At 37.7% G+C, this 20197-nt stretch overlaps 1 protein-coding gene across 8 annotated transcripts in view; it reads left to right on the forward strand.

Annotated features, from left to right (window-relative positions):
• Positions 1–16755, forward strand: part of kiaa1549la (KIAA1549-like a) — an 83069-nt gene extending 66314 nt beyond the window's left edge. For 5 of the 8 annotated variants that reach the window (XM_053631351.1, XM_053631347.1, XM_053631350.1 and 2 more), the window contains 9 exons: positions 1553–1677; positions 2383–2606; positions 3750–3879; positions 7886–8293; positions 11080–11177; positions 11503–11642; positions 12553–12704; positions 13891–13956; positions 15842–16755. In XM_053631351.1, coding sequence (XP_053487326.1) covers positions 1553–1677; positions 2383–2606; positions 3750–3879; positions 7886–8293; positions 11080–11177; positions 11503–11642; positions 12553–12704; positions 13891–13920 — 1307 coding nt within the window. In that variant the 3' untranslated portion in view covers positions 13921–13956; positions 15842–16755. Of the gene's footprint in view, positions 1–1552; positions 1678–2382; positions 2607–3749; positions 3880–7885; positions 8294–11079; positions 11178–11502; positions 11643–12552; positions 12705–13890; positions 13957–14478; positions 14606–15841 lie in introns of those variants that run through there. The other 3 variants (XM_053631349.1, XM_053631354.1, XM_053631348.1) reach the window with 2 other exon arrangements.
• Positions 16756–20197: the final 3442 nt, after the last annotated feature.

The following is a 20197-nucleotide window of genomic DNA, read 5'->3' on the forward strand; positions in this document are numbered from 1 at the left end:
CCATTTAGAGGAGAAGGGTAAACTGTGTGTGGGGACATGTTAGTGTCCACTCTGTTATACCCTTTACTCGATCAGGGGATAATGGGTTTTGGACGTTGTCTTGCTGATACAGAACAAGACATGATGAGGAAAGCCAAGCTCCCCTCGCCCTGCCTCAGCTCAGGAGCGCTCGATTTTACTTAGAGGTCTGGGCTGTATTCAGACTTTTTTAAAAAAAAGTCAGCCATTAAACCCTTGAATGCATAAAATGCATTAAAACAAGCTATTAGTACATTATGTGCGACATACATATCGAAGCTCATATTTGGTCACCATCCTTGTGCTTATTAGCTAAGTCTTAAGTAGCCTGCTTTCTCATATCCCTGCTGAAAAAACAAACAATAAAAGCCATTACAAAAATTCTAATGGTTTTAATTGTTATAATGGGAATTGTATTGGTTTTTAATAGAAACTATAATGGTCATTTTGGGTCACTACTAGTAATTGTTGTCTTCTAATGATAGCATGTTTATGTCTAGTGGAAACCTATGCAAACTAATAAAATATGGCTCAAAACATACTACATCTGTTAATGGACAGCAACACACTCCAAAAAAGTTGGGACAGTTGACTGTTTCCCACTGTGTAACATCACCTTAACTTTTAATAACACTTTTTAAGCGTTTGAACACTGAACACACCAGTTGGTTAAATTTAGCAAGTGGAATTTTCCCCCATTCATCCATTATGCATTTCTTCAGCTGCACAAATGTACGGGGCATTATTTTGCCTTATTTTGTGCTTCATAATGTGCCACACATTCTCAATTGGAGACAGGTCAGGATGCAGGCAGGCCATGCTAGCACCCGCACCCTCTGCTTACATGACCATGCGCTTGTAAACCGGGCAGAATGTGGTTTGGTGTTGTCCGGCTTTAGATGGCAGCATATGTTGCTCCAAAATGAGTACATATATTTCTGCATTAATGTTGCCCTCACAGATGTGCAAGTTACCCATGCCATGGGCACTGACACACCCCATGCCATGACAGAAACCGGCTTTTGAACCTTATGCTGATAACAGCTTGGATGGTCCTTTTCCTCTTTGGCCCGGAGAACACAACGGCTGTTTTGTCCAAAAACTATTTGAAATGTTGACTAGTAGGACCACAAAACATGATTCCAGCATAATATAACAATGTTAGCTAAGTTATATGCAAAATATAGCTATAGATCATATATTAAGGTCCTTGTACCCTCTGTCAGTCTTGTTTTGGCATTTTGTAAAGGGCTGCAAATCACACATCTAAATAGGATTTTCTAGAAACTTCCCTGTGATACCATATGTATGCTGTATTTAAATACTAAATTTGATGTTCTTATTTATAGCAACTTCTTTGTGATGCAAATTAGTTATATATCCCTGATGACTGTTATTTAGTTGAATTAATTCTAATAAGAATGTGCTTGGGATGGGAAATTCCCAGGAATGGATATGTGCAGCTCTGTTTTATCTTTTTTTCCCCCCATGCTGTTTGGTTTTGGTTGTTAGAACTTGTTTTTTGCTCCCACAGAGCATTACGACTCTCTGACTGGCTCCCTGAGGCTCATCAGCATTAAGCCCATGGCCGCTCCACTCAACTACTCATACCCCGACTCCACAAATCACAGCCAAGACTCTGTCATGCTCAATGGAGAGGTAAGCCTGCTTACCTGTGGTATGTATAACAGTCATTATTACTGGTACGTTTACTTGCTTCAGGTGCTAGGACCCATACACAAATTATCAATTACAGTAAATGGTGCTTTTAATTTTATGTTTTATTTCAACACAATAAAATAATTACTGTTTACATACATATGTTTGTGTGTGTGTGTATTTATTTATATATATATATATATATATATATATATATATATATATATATATATATATAAGGTGCAAAGGTGTGTTTCTAGACTCATTATAATAATTTAATTTCATCAATACCTTAGAAATAGCGACTTTTGTCATTACAATTTCACTCAAATTTTTTCATGCTAATTTTAGGCTTTTGTTGAAATTTTTCTGGCACAGAAATTAGTGCAACCCTCACCTGAGAGAGCATTTCACAAGCCATGTTTAGTTTGTTTTGGATGTTAGGAGGAAGGGTTAGGCTGGTTAATTTTTGATTGCAGTTGCAATTCATCATGCAGGCTCTAAAATGTACAAATGTCACCTTTAAAATAGATTTAACAATTGTAGTGATATAAAATCAATACGTCTTGGAGATAATGAGACATCAGTAAGACATCCAACAGAACTTGATAGAAAATTTTTTGCTGTGTATCAGGATATTTCAGCCGAAACCCTGCTTTCCTTGGCCAGGAGGTTAAATGTGTGTGTGTGTGTGTGTGTTTGCAGGTGAACATGGGCCTGAAGCAGAAGTCCGATATAGAGCACTACAGGAACAAACTGCGTCAGAAGGCTAAGAGAAAAGGATACAGTGATGGGCCGACGAGCAGCGGAGGACACCGACACAGCCATCGAGAGAGACTGAGACGTGAAAATGCTTCTCTGGACCTTGAGGACACTCAGGGACCTGCGGAGGACAGAAATCCGTCCACTTACGTCAAATACCACAGGAGGTAGGGGGAGGTTCACACACCAGGGGGATGAGCTATTAGTCATCCTGCTTCAGTAGATTCAGATAGAGAAATAAACAGAAAGATGAAAAAGAGAGAGAGAAGAAAGGAGAGATGTATACAGTTGTCACAAGAAGAGAGCAAGGACATCAAATGAAACGTGTTGGCTGAAAAGAACATTTCGAGTCACCACCTCCAGTTATGTTTTTAGGTAAATAGAATCAGATTTGGTTTTCTTAGCCAGGACGTGCCTTGGCTGTTGCTTACATTGAAATAATAATTGTAAGAATCAAAATTTAACAGTAAAGTATTAAATATTTCAAGATTTATTTATTGAAATAGTAATAAACATCATTATTTCATTGAATTTTATTTAGCAAGACAGTTGTATTAATATTTTAATACTGCTTAGGGCTACGGTGATCCAGACCCCAAGATAATCAGCCTTGTGTAGCACAGTACAGTACAGTACACTGAAAAGGAAACAGTACAGTGTGTAACAACACAGTAAACAAAATAGAATTATACAGAATTATTATCACAAAAAGGGCAAAAATAATTGGATAAACAGCGAGTACACACAGCGAGTCTGTTTTGTGCTCAGCAAATGGAGAAACTTTTCAGATTTCCTGTACAAAATGTCTCATACAAACTTCTTTAACTTTTTAAAATAATAAAGTGCCAATTAAAAAGTTTAAAAAAAAAAAAAAACAAACCCTGAAGAACTTGGAAATTTACCAGAAAGAGAATGTGCTTGCACAGAGGATGGTGAGTAAGGCAAAATCCACTGGAACAATCACAGTTTAATTGGAATCTGGGAGTCAAATTTCAAAATCAGCCATAAGGTGCCTCAGACATATCTTTTTGGAAAGGTTGCATGGTAAGGTGTAACCTGCAAAAAACTCCTTAACTATACCAAGCTTTTTGGAACTACATAAAAGATTGTGTGTTGACATCAAATGAGACCAAAATCAAACTTTTGGCATGCAAAAAAAAGTTCCCCAAATAAGCACTGTAAAATATAGTGGTGGATGGTGGGGCAAGTTAGAAGCTGGTGGTCCGGGGACTCCTGCTGAGATTTATCTTATAATATCATAAATTCTGCCTCTGCCAGGAGGTTAAGATGACGATATATTGTGTGTTCAGTGAGAGTCAGAGGGAGCCAGCGTACTGGAGCAGGCAGTCTCTGAACACGCCAAGTCCTGTGGAGACTGAGCTGGATCTGCTGGTGATGAGGGAACGCGCCAGGAGGGGCATCCGCAACAGCGGCTATGATGTGAGTCTCACACACACACACACACACACACACACACACACACACACACACACACACAAATGACAAACATATCCTCAACACAACTCAATCAACACATCACACTGTAATAAACACTGCTTCAAAGACACTTTACATTACACAGAATTAACGTTCTCAACTAATATCTCATATCTCACCCTGGTCTCTGTCAGAGCTGCTCTGTCATAAATCAGGGTTTATGCCTTCACAGTTTCTGAATGAATAAACTGTATTTCTGTGATGCTGTCAACAGTCTGAAATGCTGCCTGGAATGTATCTGTTATTCATCAACCCACAAATCATTTTCAATGTAGAAATCAGACTGATGAAAAGCAGCTGTAACGGACACATCAAGTTGTCAAGTCGATAATCAAGTGTGGCAGAGAGTTTAAGAGCATAAATAGTGAACAATAGAGACCTTATCAAAAGCTTTATAAGATGGTGTGACGACAACAACCACCTCCAGCTCAACATGGGGAAAACCAAGGAGCTGGTGGTGGACCACCCTGTCGCCATAAGGGGGAGGGAGTGGAGATAGTGGACATCTACAAGTTCCTAGGGGTGCAACTCAGTAACAGACTGGACTGGTCAGACAACACTGAGGCCCTCTATAAGAAAGGACAGAGCAGGATGTTCTTTCTGAAGAGGCTCAGGTCCTTTAATGTGTGCACTAGGCTGCTACGGATGTGTTACCAGTCTGTGATCGCCAGTGTTATCTTATTTGCTGTGATATGCTGGGGAGGTGGCATTGAGACTTGTGGTGCCAACAAATTGAACAAGTTGGTGAGGAAGGCCAGCTCTGTGGTAGGGATGGACCTGGACAGGGTGGAGGAAGTGACTCAGAAGAGGATGAGAGGGAAGCTGAAAGCTATCATGGACAATCCTTCTCATCCTCTCTACGCTGGACTGAGGAGGTTCAGGAGCACATTCAGCCACAGATTCATCTAGCCACGTGCCTCAAAAACATCTGGGGGGCTCTTTTGTGCCATCAGCCATCAGACTCCACAATGCAACAATACCCAATACCTCCTACTCCACTGATTGAGTTTCAGAGAAACACACACTCAACAGTTAATTGTCATTTCACAGATCTTGCACATGTGTATAATTACTGAGGATATTGCACATGTACATATACATATAGAACTCTAGCATATGTACATACACACAAATCTGTTTCATTGTTTCTATTATTTCTATTGTATTGTATTTATGGAAATTATCTTCTTTCTTTCTTTCTTTCTTTCTTTCTTTGATGTTACTCATCCTACTTGTGATGCTGTGTCTGTTTGAATTTCCCCTACGTGGGATCAATAAAGGTACATCTTATGTTATCTTAACAAGATTAGATTAAAAGCTCCTCATGGAAGTAGTCACTTGCTTGAGGCATTAAATTATTTTTGTTCAGATTTCCCTGCTTTGAAGTACGTTTTCTTTCCATTGCTTCATTTCATTTCATTTTGCTTTAACACACCCGACTCAGCTTATAATTATTAAATAAATGCCTGAGCTGAGGAAACAGATATATTAGAGCAGAAATAACAAGTAACGTACAGTATATCATGACTGGTACTGAGAATGTCCCATTTAAGAATTCTTCATTTAAGAATCAGGTCTGAAATACTGGCATTATGCGGAAGATGTTTTCTTAGTAAGAATGACGCAGTGGTTTTACTTTGTACTCCAGTGTGCTCGTTTGTTCTGAAGCCCCTGTTCTGCAATTGATCTAAATATTACATCACTACACAGAGCGACAGTTTGTTTTCTTTGTCAGCTGTTTATGTCTCAAACACATTCAAGAAAAGACTCAAGCATCCCCTCTTCATCTCTGCTGTTTTTCATTCATTGATTCAATCATCTTTAGTAACGCTTTAGTTCACTAAAATCCCAGAAATACTGTGTGTGAGATGGAACTACACCCTGGATGGGACGCCAGACTATCACAGTGCACTATGCACACACATTTACGCTTAGGGTGCAATTTAACCGGCATGATTTTGGGAGGTGAGAAGAAACCTGAGAACCTAGAGGAAGCCCACAAAAACCTGGGGAGAACTCTGCACAGACAATAACCTGAGCTCAGGATCAAACCAAGAACCCTGGAGCTATGACACTGCTTCTCAGCATAAACCAACAGTACAAAAATCTCCTTTTTTTTTTAACCTACCAGGTTTTCTTTAAAAAGCAGCCCAATATACAGGAATATGTCTTCCAGACACTATACATTTCAAGGGTTTATACTATACATGTCTAGCAGTGTGGGTGCTATTGCAGAATGCATTGTAATATTTAAAATACACGCAGTACATTTTAATGAGGTGATATTAAAAATGTTGTGTTTCCTGCAGCTACAGATCAAAAGTACGGTGATGTTGTGAATTTGCTCAACTCGCAGTCCTAAACCATTCTGCGCTCCTTAGCAGCGAGCCTTTTAGAAAGATGTACTACTTTACTTCTTTTTGAGTAAACCAACAACTGCATGTTTGGCTGCTGAGAACCCAGTGCAGTTTTACAAGCAACACAAGATGTGTATTACTGACTAATGCATTTGGGATAATAATGCATAAATCATATTATGGTAATATCAAGGGTTAGTTGTTAAGAAGCTATTAACACTGAATGTTAAATAAAGCATGTAGCTGTAAAAAACATACATTTTACATTTTAAACAAGAATGATTTAAACAGAAAAAAAGCAGTGTTTTGCCTCAGTTTTAAATAACATTCTTGTGTCATCCAAGATTTAAAAAAAAGAGTCATTTTTAATAAATGATAAAAATTGCTGTCATTAGTGGACTCAGAAGTCAGAAGACATAGAAGATCTTTGTATCTGCTGTTTTAGGCATAAACTCTTTGGTTGTGGTCATTAAATATTCTGTTTTCTATGGCATCGCTTCACTAATCAGATCAGAGAGGGTAAATAAAAGGAAAAGTCTATGAAAATGTATGAAAACACTTTCCCATTCCCTGTGGGTTGCCTCAACAGAGGATCTGCTACGGGAGCTCTGATGTTTAATGTTTTAAAAACTTAAGCTGTTGAATTATGGCCATTATTTACATAAATCAGTTGGTTATGATGCAGTATTTTTGGTTCAATCCACTGAAATACTTTGCTGCGTCCATATCTGGACTGCTGTCCACCAGTTTTATGGTGAGAATTTAAAAAAGTATTTTCTTTATCGTAACACTGAACCATTAGACCCAGAAATTCAAAATATTTGTATTACGAAAGCACATCCTTGGTAACACTAAGAGTCTTATATGGACTCTGGAAGACCTCACATTGAGACTTTGCTGCGGTTCTGCCGTAGTCTCGCGATGTGGCCTAGAACCTTTACGGTCTGCTTGGGAAAGATACGGCTTTTTCGATTCCTTCCTGCAGTAATCACTGGAGTCTTCTTGGAGGCTGAAGCAAAGGCGATTTGCTCCACTCGGCCCATTTTAAACTGCGCTGAGGGAGAAGCAGAGCTCAGAGTTTATTCAGAGCCAGAGTCTACCGTCTCTAAACCCTGATGATCAGACCACAGCAGCCACCGCAGTCCCGGCCAGCGTGAATACGATTATAGACTGTTTAGGGATTCCGATGGGGAATTTGATATGTGTTAATAGCCATAAGTGTGCTGAGCTTTTAACTTGCAAATTGGATAGGCCCACTGTGTGTGTGTGTGTGTGTGTGTGTGTGTGAGTGTGTGTATGTGTGTGTGTGTGTGCACTTTATGGCAATATCTATGTAGAGTCAATCTGTGTGTCCACCTGTGGGATTGCTTATCTTATTAACTCAACTGTATGAGTGTATAGTACATTCTTTATGGAAGTGTGTATGAAATTGTATTTGTATAAATCTTGGTCAGTGTGTGTGTGTGTGTGTGTGTGTGTGTGTGTGTATGAGTGAGTGTGTGTGCATCTAATTTACATTCCCTATATTAATTCCCTGTGTTTCTGTGTGTGCTTTTGCGTATTGCGTGTGTGTTTGTGTGTGTGTTTCCCAGGCTGAACCAGAACCATTTGAAGAGACAGACGTGGACCGCCTCATGAGCTCTCTTGGTTTCGGAGGAAGTCACCACGTTAAAGGTCACTCGGACTCGTCCACTCTGAGCTCTCAGCCCTCCATCGACGAGGTGCGGCAGCAGATGCACCTCCTGCTGGATAATGCATTTGGTTTGGCCTCGGCTGAGCCGTCTGGACGCAGCCACCACCAACACCACTCCCGGCACGGCCCCCATCCTCCATACCCCCCTCCTCAGAGCGGTCCCTACGTGGATGGAGTGACCAGCGCCCCCGGCACCATGGACCACCCAGCTGGAGCTTTGCAGCGCGGCCCATCGTTTGAGCCTGACATGCACCAGTGTAGCCTCCCCAAGCCTGTACGTCCTCACTGTCCACATTTACACTTTCAAGTAAATACCATTTTTTAATGATATACACAAAATGTACATTATACTACATTTTATATTAAAATGTAACATGTACTTTAGACATACTACCTGCTTTAATTTTTATAAATAACAACAATATTATGCCACAGCATATATATTATGTATCAGGGTTCTGACAGTAGTTCCAGCTGTAACATTAACGACAGGTTAACATGCTCTCATTCTAATGCGTTACTGTTTCTATAGTAACAGCTCATACACAGGGATTTGTATGGTGGATGCTCCATATAATCTAATCGAAGACTAATGATAAATAGATTTTTTAAAAAGTGTTTGGATAATCTTCGATGTGGTGAAGTTTTTTGTTAGGAGAGGTTTATGTAACATTAATGTCCTGGGTGTCAGTGCTTTGTAGCAGTCACTGTGCTTTGTACATTTTCCCGGCACGTAAAAGTCGTCAGGACAGAGGAGTTTAAGCTGTACTTTTTGTCTCGTTAACTTCAAGAGAAACAAGAGAGGCATGGTGAGGGAACAACTGTTTATAACATAAGTGATAACAGGAACTAATTTGTCTCGTGGATTTCCGTGGACTATTTATAACGTGAATTATTTTCGTATAACAGCACGGTCTGTGCTATTCCTTACCTATAACAGAAATGTACTAGTCTGCATTTTCACAAGCTTAGTGAAATAAAACCAGGAAATAAGCATTCTGTTAAACATCCTGTTATGTATCAATTCAACATTCCCTTATATGGTAAAATATAGGACATAGTGAAATTATATGATTTGTAGAAAAGTTTTCTTTTTTGAAATTCACCCAAAACTCATTTTTAAAAACAATATATTTTTATATGCTGCATAATAAAGAGCTTTACATAGCCATTCCAAAAAAAGTTCAAATGTCAACAGACAGCTACATATACAAAGAAATCCAGATTATACAGTTGAGGTCAAACAGTCACATACACCTAGGCTAAAGATATTCACACACAAGATTTTTCCCAACTCCACACATGTTATGAATTAACATACATTTCCTGTGTTAAGTCAATTAGAGTATTTACTTTATGAGACTGAGATTTATTTCAGCTTTTATTTACTATATCAGATTTTTAGTGAGTCAAAGCTTTACATACTGTACACAGTATTTGGTGGCATTGCCTGAACTTGAATCAAACCCTTGGGTAGCCTTCCACAAACTTCTCACCATACTTTGCCGGAATTTTTGCCCGTTCCTCCTGACAGAACTGATGTAACTCTGGCAAGTTTGTGGGCCTCCTTGCTCAGACATGCTTTTTCAGTTCCACAGATTTTCTATGGGATTCTGGTCAGAGTGATAGCCAATCCAATGATTTCACTTTAATGTCTTTAAGACATTGTGTTACAACTTTGTGGGTATGCTTAGGATTATTGTCCTGCTCTAAGAAGATTGCAACCAAGTTTTAACTTTCTGCCTGATGTCTTGAGGTGTTCTATATAATCCTCCTTCCTCATGATGCCATCTATTTTCTGAAGTGCACCAGTTACTTTTCCGGCAAAACACCCCCACAACATTATACTGCCATCCCCATTCTCCATTCTTCATCACCCTTTTTCCTCCACACATAGCACAGATCATTATGAGCAAACAATTACTTTTTTTTTTCTTTCATCTGACCAGTGTAGCACTTCAGATGAAAATGCCCAGGTAACATGATGTAGCATGACTATGTGAAGTTGTGAAAATATGAGATTTAATATCTTTATGTATGTAAGTGTCTGACCTCAACTCTATGTATGATGGCAGTGTTGGCATTTGCATACTGGAAGATGATATATGCTCTTATATTTTATAGCACAAAAACACATGTCTGTTACACATTCAATGCTAACTCAGTAATAAGATTTACAGCTCATCGCTGTTTCTTAAAATAATGTGGCCAAACTGCTGCAGTGAATGTTTTCATACTTTGACAATTCTCAGAGGCCTAGCGACAGGACAGGCAATGCAGGCTGGTGCCTGGGACCATGGACGTAATACTAAAAAATGCATTATTTTAAGATTATTAAACACCATTGAGCCTACATTATGAAACAATGGTTAAAACAACATTGAGGTTCATCTAACCTGCACAATCTCTAATAATCTAGTAGAATATAACAGCATTTTTATGCAACAGTAAACCTAAATAGCTGGTTATATTTCCACTGTTTTGAAGTCTAATAACTGACAGGCCTGCACCATGGATTAGAGAAGGTATTAATTTTTAGCTAAAAAGCTGTTTAGCCTTGACTAAAGATAAAATAAATAAAAAAACATCAGTATTACTGCTATTAATTACAGTACATCTCTATTTATTATATACAATACTTTATATTTTTTTATTTTTGAATGGCCATTATGATTAAGTTCTGCTTATTTCTGGGAGGGTTTAATAATAATAATAATAATAATAATAATAATAATAATAATAATAATAATAATAAAAGGATGCTCTTCAGTAAATCATGTATTGTTAAGTGAAAGTGTTTACTCAAGAATGCTGGCACTGCTAATAATGAATGAAATGTATTAGTAGCTACTTCCACTCATGGTCTTCACCTGGTTTCCTCAACCATTCATTATTCATTCATTCATTATTAGGTAATTTAAACACACACATACAGGAATTTTGCCTTGTTAAAATGAACCCATGTTTATGAAATTGGCCTGATAATAATCCTAAAACACCATTTTATTATGCTAAGTGCTGTCATGCTGTATAGATTGAGGCATTTGATTGGCTGTTGTTCTGACTAGAGGGTTAATGTGATTTGCTCCTCAGGGCTTCAGGTTCACGCAGCTGCCCGACATGAGTTTGGGCTCACCGCCACCTCTTATATCAGCTCGAAGTGGCGCCCCACCTGGAGCATCAGTACGGCGGTAAGATCTATGTAGCTTCATTAAAACAGTGATGATTTCATTAGCATACTTCCCTGTTAATATTCATGTGTGTTCTTGCTGAGGCAGCTGTGTATGAAGGTGTTTTGCAAGCCACTCTGAGCTGCTGACCGCATTGAGGTGTGCTCTCATGTGGCTCTGCGGCTCTCTTAGCTCAGTGTGTGTGTGTGTGTGTGTGTGTGTGTGTGTGTGTGTGTGTGTGTGTGTGTGTGTGTGTGTGTGTAGATCAGCATGCTCATTCTGCCCCCTGCTGGTCAGACAGGTTTATGGCAGTACAAATTTCCAAGCATGCCTCTGTGTTTTCCAGATCAACACCAGACATGAGTCTGAAGCCTCGTGTTTCTGAGGCATCGGAGATGAATCAGCACAACGGCGCCCCCTATTTGCCCATGAACCGAGCTCCTTTCCCAGCTGTCACCGTCGATCAGTCCATGTCGAGCTACTCAGGTCTGAGTCTTAACACATTATAACATATGGTGTGTACTATAGAGCAGATATATGACGAAGAGCACCTATATTGCAGTGTGTGGTAAGTGAAGGAAGGAGGCAAGCGCGTAAACTCTGCCTATGTTTTATTGTGGGCAATCCTAGAATCATCTTCGTAGTCCATAACATGGGTCAAAGCACAAGCAAGTAGCAGCAAATTAAGGTGATAGACAAACTAATTAAGGACAAAACACAGAACAGGTGTACACAATAGGAGAACAAACCAATGACCTCATAGGAGTGGAGACAAGACTAGAACCAGTACAAAAGCATAGAGAACCATGCTGCATGCTGAAAGGGGGAATTTAGCTTCCTAACACATAATAACTCACTTTAATATATAAGTATGTTACTTTAATATATAAGAAATAACAATAGCACCAAAAATATCAAGAAAAAAGAGTCTGTAATATTTTTACATGCACAATAGAATACAACTGAGTGCTGATCAAAGTGTGAAAATGATCTCTGCAGTGTTTCTTTAGCCAGAGAGCTTACACTGGAAAATGAGCTAGTCATAAACATGTGACACACAGGTGTTACTGCTTCATAAATTATAAGAGCCAATCTTGTTCCACTATGCAAATACAGGCAAAATGGTTTATATATTAACATATTCTTTGAATCTAGATTAGTTTTTTTGTTTTGTTGAGGGTAAAAGTGTAGGTGTTTTTGTGCATATTTCTGTTGTTTAATGACAACAGATTTTTTGTAGAACCACCGCATCATGCAATTTATAATGTAATTCAATATAGAAGCTAAATGTAGAGTCTTTAAGTAAAAATGACTACCAGGTTCTGATATACAGTCATGTACATTATTTTTCAGATGCCCCAAAACATTTAGCTTTTCATGTATTTGATCTCTGCAGGAAACCCAATGACAGCCGTTTATGCCATTTCAGCCAACCGGCCCGGCTACTCCGACTACTTTGTCTTGTCACCTCCGTCATCATACCGGAGCCCCTCATGGATGTCGTACCCTCCGGAGCCGGATGACCTCCCACGCCAGTGGGGTGACACGGTAAATCTCTTCTACAGCTGGGCGTCACTCACACCTGAAGCACTTTAACACACTTCCCCTTTTAAATGCTTCAGTTCTTCTCTATGCTTAGAGCTCTATTCCTTAAAACCAGAGATTCCATTGATTCAATACTCAGTATCAGTATCAGGCTGATACCAGCAAAAATGGTGGATCGGATATTAGGGAAAGGATATCAGGTATCAAATCCTGTAACAAATGGCAAAGACTGAGATTTGGTTTTGGAAAAGAAATGTATTTTTGGAATTGGAAATGTTTACATATCCACGTCACATACCACTTTTTATATTTGGCCAAAGCAGATTCTATAAAGTGACAAAATGGAAAGTGTCTAAATGCAGATACAGTCACAGATACTGAGCTATAGATTGCGTCCCCCAGTTTGTGAACAGTTGGTAACAGTTGCTGTAAATTTTAAATGCTAATTTATTATCAGTTTTCAATACACTGCGTACAATTTTACCACAGAGTATTTAAGACGGCATTATTTAAAACTGAAATCAGCCCATTTTTAGCAGTCAATCCTTGTCCGAAATAATCAATATATTATTAATATCTGAAATAATGATTTCTCACTTCAAACACATTAGTACAGAAGTCTTAAGAGGCCATGTATTATTATTTTTGTCTTTCTTGTTTGTCACGACATAATTGTCTCATGACTTCCACTTAATAAAAGTTGTTAAGTGGATAATGAGAAAACAAGAAAAATAATGCACAGCCTTATAGGGCTCCCATATATTCCATACATTGACACATTGATACTGACTAAGTTAATACAGATCCGTTTTGCTGTGTGCCATGTGCTATGTATCTTCTCTCCTGGTTTCAGTATTAGTGAGGAATAGTCTATTTTGAGACTATTTAACACTGATTCAAAAAATTATATATACAGTACTGTGCAAAATTCTTAGGCACCCTATTTTTTTTTTAGTACAAACTTTGTTATAGATTTTTATTTTATGACTTCTACATTATTGAGTCAGTGCAAAAACATTTTAGATTTCCAAACATTAGTTTTCCAGCACAAAAATATATTTTTTTCTTTTTTTTTCTCAGTGATTATATAAATTGTTGCTTGGTACTGGACTTAGGCTTTTGGATTATTCTGTGTTTTGTCTAAAAAAAAAAATCCTTCTTGATTAACATGTGCATGTTGTATTTTCAGAACCCATGTCATTTGGAGACGATCTGCTGAGACGAATGGGCTGACTGGACACAGCAATGCTCCTGGGTGCGTTAACTTTTATTAACCTATATTACTCTGCTTAGTGGCAGTAGAACTGCTCTCTTAAATAAGGAGCTTCAGTAAGAAAAGAAAATAGTCAGTAATTCATCTTCTGAGTCATGTCAGCAGTGCAAACTACACATTCCTTAATAATATGGATGGTCTATTCATTTTACCATAATAATAATAATAATAATGATAATAATAATAATAATAATAATAATAATAATAATAATAATAATAATAATAATAATAACAATAAAGTACACACAATGCATTAATTGCTAAGTAGTGAAGAAAAGTGCTGCAATGCCCTCCACTAATATTGGCACTCTTGGTAAGTATGAGCAAAGAAGGCTGTGAAAAATTGTCTTTTGTTAAAAAAAAAAAAAAAAAATGCTCTCATGGATATCAAACATTTGCAAACAAATCACAGGTTTATCAAAAAAATATCTTTGTTAAATATAGGTGTGTAACAATTACTGGCACCCTTTTAGTCAATACTTTGTGCTACTTCCCTTTGCCAAGATGACAGCTCTGAGTCTTCTCCTATAATGCCTGATGAGGTTGGAGAATACATGGCAAGGGATCTGAGACCATTCCTCCATACAGAATCTCTCCAGATCCTTCAAATTTTGAGGTCCACGCTGGTGGACTCTCCTCTTCAGCTCACCTCACAGTTTTCTATGGGTTTCAAGTCAGGGGACTGGGATGGCCATAGCAGGACCTTGATTTTGTGGTCAGTAAACCATTTTTTGTGTGGATTTTGATGTATGTTTTGGATAATTATCCTGCTGGAAGATCCAACCACGGCCCATTTTAAGCTTTCTAGCAGAGGCAGTCAGGTTTTTATTTAATATTTGATATTTGAGTCCATGATGCCATTTATCTTAACAAAATGTCCAGGTCCTCTGGCAGAAAAACAGCCCCAAAACATTAAAGAGCCACCGCCATATTTAACCGTGGGCATGAGGTACTTTTCCATATGGCTACCTCTCTGTGGGCACCAAAACCACCTCTGGTATTTATTGCCAAAAAGCTCTATTTTGGTTTTATCTGACCATAGAATCCGATCCCATTTGAAGTTCCAGTAGTGTCTGGAAAACTGAAGACATTTGAGTTTGTTTTTGGATGAGAGTAGAGGCTTTTTTCTTGAATTACTTCCAAACAACTTGTGGTGATGTAGGTGACTTCAGATTGTAGTTTTGGAGACTTTCTGACCCCAAGACGCAACTAACTTCTGCAATTCTCCAGCTGTGATCCTTGGAGATTTTTTGGCCACTCAAACCATCCTCCACAGTGTGTTGAGACAATATAGACATACGTCCTCTTCCAGGTTGATTCATAACATTTCCAGTTAACTGGAGCTGCTTAATTATTACTGGAGACTCCTTCTAAAAATGTTAAATAAATGTTGCCTCACAATTTTACCGTATCACTGATTACATAGAAGTTGTTACTCTAGAAACATATTAGAACATTCACATTTATATAAACCTGTGATTTTAATTATAGCTAACATTATTGACAGAGCTACTGTTATGGAAAATTAATCAACATCCACTGACCGATCAGAATCGAGAATTCAACAGCACTGTGGTATAAGCGACCTGAACACTTAATCTTTTATGAAATTATAATACAGATGTAATCTTTTCATGGAAATCTTTTTTTATGATTTGTGATTGCTGACTTATATTTAACAAAAAATCAAAGATACACTTATGTAGACCAGTTTTGCGCATAAAAACATTCTTAGCACAAAACATTAGAGAAGGTTCAAAAGGTTAAAAAATGTGAAAGGTTCATTTTTTCCCCTCTTTCTACTCAGATTTCTACTCCCCTCTTTACATATAAAAAAGAGGTTCTCTAATTTCATGTTTTGTTGCAGGGTTTGTACAGTAGATGAAAATTTCCTGATCCCCACAGCAGCCCAAACCTGTCCTGGCTCCGAGGCCTGCAGGGCCGCTCCAGCTGAGCAGGCCCAAAATGCCAGAAAGGCCCAGAAGACCCGAAAGGCCCTGACCAGACACGACCAGGCCCGTTAATCACTCCACCATTCACCAGTGCTTTCATGGGAGGCTCTTCTCTCAGCCTCCGCTTCTGACTCGGCACCACCATGACCGACCGGCCCAGTGTCCAAACGTTTTCTTGAAACTTTTTCGATCTCCTCACGGACATGAAGCTGGTGGGGTTTTATCTTTCTCTCTCTCTCTGTGTGTGTGTGTGTGTGTGTGTGTGTGTGTGTGTGTGTGTGTGTGTGTGTGTGTGTGTGCTTGAAACATCAGCATATTCAAAATAGAAAACATTCTTTCGTCTCGAACGGACCTCTCTGTGTCTTTTGCTCTTATTTTTACTGAGAGGCAGGCCTATCGCAAGTGATTCTTTCATGCACTCTATGTATGGCTTACATAAAAATGACCTTGGTGTAAAAGAGACTGAAAAATCTGAAACCGAAAATGACTTGTTGTACTGTATGTAAATGTAGTCATGACGTGAGTCTTTTTTCCCCCCAGCTGTTTATGAAATAGTGCATTCGTTTGCTTCTCCTTTTGCTTCTATTATAAAATGTCGAATAACGTACATTGGCTCATGAGAAACTTGAAGAAAATGTTGTCATAGATCGTGGAGTGTCACAGGACACAAAACAATGATCCCAAGCATTTAGCATTCAATGTTATAGAAAACCAGTAGTGGGTTATTTTAGGGCTAGAATTTTATTTGAATTTATGTTCCTATTTAGTATATCACTTTCAGTTTTACAGCAAATAGATAAACTATCACCAAAACAACATATCTATTTTATTGCCTTATTTTTTGATAGATACTTAAATTTATATATGAGATGATATCACAATCTAGAACATTTATCTGCTGGAGTGTACAGCATAAGCCAAAAAAATAAGAATGAATTGAACAAAAAATTGGAAAAGTAAATATATAATTATTATTATTATGCAAGCTAAAATTCCACTTTAAATCAACTTAAACATTTTGCAATATTTATGACAGCATCAGTCAAAAAAGTTTGGGCCCACCTAATTGTATTTATAATACATTTTATTATAATATGTATTTCAGACACTGATTTAATGGCTTACGTTTGAAATGAATTTTTAAGACAAATATAAATAAACCAACCAACCAACCAACTGAACAACAAATAAATAAATAATTTGAATATACATCAATGGTTAAGAAAGAATTTTTTTTTCAAAACAATTATGAGTAAGTGTGCCCAAACCTCTGACTGCTACTGTATACAGGTTTCTCTCAGATCCCTATGAAAATGAATATAATTGGTAGCAGATTTATTTAGTAGCAGAATAAAACTGTTTCATTACAATGAATTCACTTTAGTTTTATGCAACAAGTGCAATGTGACCTACCCTAATTTTAGCATGTGTTTCCGGAAAGTTCTAATGCATGTAGTATGAAGAAACACAAGGGCTTGTATGTAAGGAGATGTAAATTATAATGATGGATATGGATCTGTTCTGTCATAAACAGTGATATCGACAAAAATCATTCCTATTAATGACCCTTTGTTATTTTTCCATTATGACATTTTATATTATGAATGTGATAATGGTACACAATATGAACACAATCCGATTACACAGGCATTCAAGCATAGTAAGATAATACAACACAACACGATTGCTTTTTTTGTTAAAACTGAAGAACTTTGTCCTCTCAATGTAATTAGCTGGTGCTGGGGAAGTGCAAAGATCTCGGTTGTCGCTGTTGTCTTTTTTGCTTTGTAAAATATTCTCTGTTACTATTTTTATAACAATTCACTCATCTTTTTGAGCCATCAGTAGAGGCAGCATTCAGAACGCACCGTTGCCGAGTGTAAAATAGTGTGCTTCAATTTACAGTATGTATTAAAAAAAACTCATTGTGAACCTATGTGAAAAAAATGTGTAATATTCTGTGTAAATTCACATCATAATGCTAAGATGTCAATCTAATTCCTCATTACACAACTCCATAACTGCCAGCTATACAGTATATTTTCACATAATTAATATAAAAAAAACTGCATTTGTTTTTGAAGCTGTTTTTCCTTTGTCGTTTTTTTCTTTGTATGAAATAACCATGCTTATAATAACTCTGATTTAACAATTTCATATTTTTTGTGGTTTACACATTAAATCGAATCTAATAAAGACTAAAATACACTGGAAAGGAAAAGTTTTGTGTATTTAGTGGGATGACTCCTACTGCTCTCTTAGATCAAGAAGAGATTGGGTTCCAACACAGATGGTTAAGTTGCTTAGCCATCTAGGTACAAAGTCTTGGAAAGACAACAATGTCCCCATTCTGGACAGAGAGGACATATGGGTTTGAAAGTGGAGTGGATTTTCATTATTCATTGGACAGATGTTTTTATCCAATGTGACTTACAAGTGAGGCAGAGTACAATCCAAGCATATGGTAGAGCATTAAAGGTCCTTGCTCAAAAGCCCAGCTGTAGCTCTCTGGGATTTGTCACGACTTTTGTGGTCACAAGCATACAACATTAGGGTTAACCTAATTTCCTAATAAAGATTTTCAGCCTAAATTTTATCCCTTGCATCTGTAATGTATATATTATTACCACAGGTTCATTTTGTTTCCTTGTCTTAAGAAAATTACAGAAAACCTGTTTATACCTATCTGAATTGGGTCAATAAATGTTTGAATTACATGACTATATACTGTATTACAATATTACACGTTAAGAGTAAAGGTGGTAGGATGAGACAGGCATAAGGGAAAGTCTTCCCAAAGCTGTTCTTGGATTTTTATCCAACAATTTAACACTCTATCAAACTAAGTGTAACTTAATCTACATCTAACTTAATATTTCCTGAAGATTTTGTGGCATTTATGAGGCTGAAATAGAAGCACCTTCAATTTAAGTGGTTAGTCCTAGTGCCCTACAACCTGATCTTCCTGTCCTACCTTGCAGCTTTCATCTTCAACCAAAATCTAACACACCTCTTTAAGTTGATCAAGAATTTCTTAAGGCAATTATTAGATGGTCAGGTGATATTTAATATGATCATTAATTTTTTAATTATTTAGCCTAATTTATTTTATTGATGTGTGAATCCATTTAACATCTCATGCTTGAATCATCCTTTTCCATGACTCATCCATTATCCTTCCTAAAACACACTTACCCCCGTTAAATATTTGGAATATTCCACAAGCAAATGTTCAATAGGAAATGGCATCATCTGAATATTGTGATCATGGGAAGAAGAAAAGTGCTTCTCTCATTCTGTTTCAATTATATTGTGGCACTGGCTGCCAAGGTCACTTTGAAAGTAAAACCTTGTTAGTAAAATGATTTATTAACAAGAGCTCAAATTTAAATGAATCATTACAAACAATACAGCAAAGAAACCTGGTGTAAAATGAGATAAGAAAATGAGACATGCTTGAGATTAATTAATGCATTTTTGAACGGTTAAGTGCATGTGTTGTTAGATTCAATGTTAAAAATTATGTGTAAAAAAAAAAAAAAACCCTTAAGTTATGGCCCCCCAAGTCCAGTGGCTTGTAAGACTGTGGCTTATCAAGGATTTATGTTATTCTGTGCACTTTTCAATACCTCCACTAGAGGGCAGCACCATGTTTTGCTTTATGTTCTCCTTTTAAGTAACGCACTTTTTGGTTCCCAAGCCTGCTTTACTCTGGCAGTGATAGAGGAGAGTTTTCTCCACTCTCTCTTACCTTAATGCCCCCTCATTCCACCTTAAACACTTTTCCAGCCATCTTCAGCCCCAAGCTGTTTCACTGAAGATGTCACCCTGCGACAAGCTGAAGTACCCCAACCACCCCCAACTCTCTCAATGAGCCTCTAACATTTATACCTGCAAACGCGTCAGACTTCATTAAGTCAACTGCTAGAGCGCAGCGAGTATCTGCCTCTCAGCTCAGGAAAATGTCCCCTCCTGGAGCTCGAAGCAGCTGCAGGATGGAAAAACCTGGTCACCTCATTCTCTTTTCTCTTTGCAAACAAACAATAGACTTTCACAAGCAACCCAGTCGGCATCGACTATTCGGAGAAAATGAGGCGTGTTGGTTTTCCCACTTCCCTACACAGGCTGTACGAGAAATTGATAGCTATTCATTCTGTAGTAGTGAAAATCTTCAACTTAAGATATTAAACTTAATTCCTTTGTGCCCACTATAGAGGCATGCCATCTCAAAAAGCAAACCTTAAGCCTTATTACACTGTGAGAAGATCTGT

Source organism: Ictalurus furcatus, chromosome 8 (genome assembly GCF_023375685.1).
Source record: "Ictalurus furcatus strain D&B chromosome 8, Billie_1.0, whole genome shotgun sequence".
NCBI lineage: Eukaryota > Metazoa > Chordata > Actinopteri > Siluriformes > Ictaluridae > Ictalurus > Ictalurus furcatus.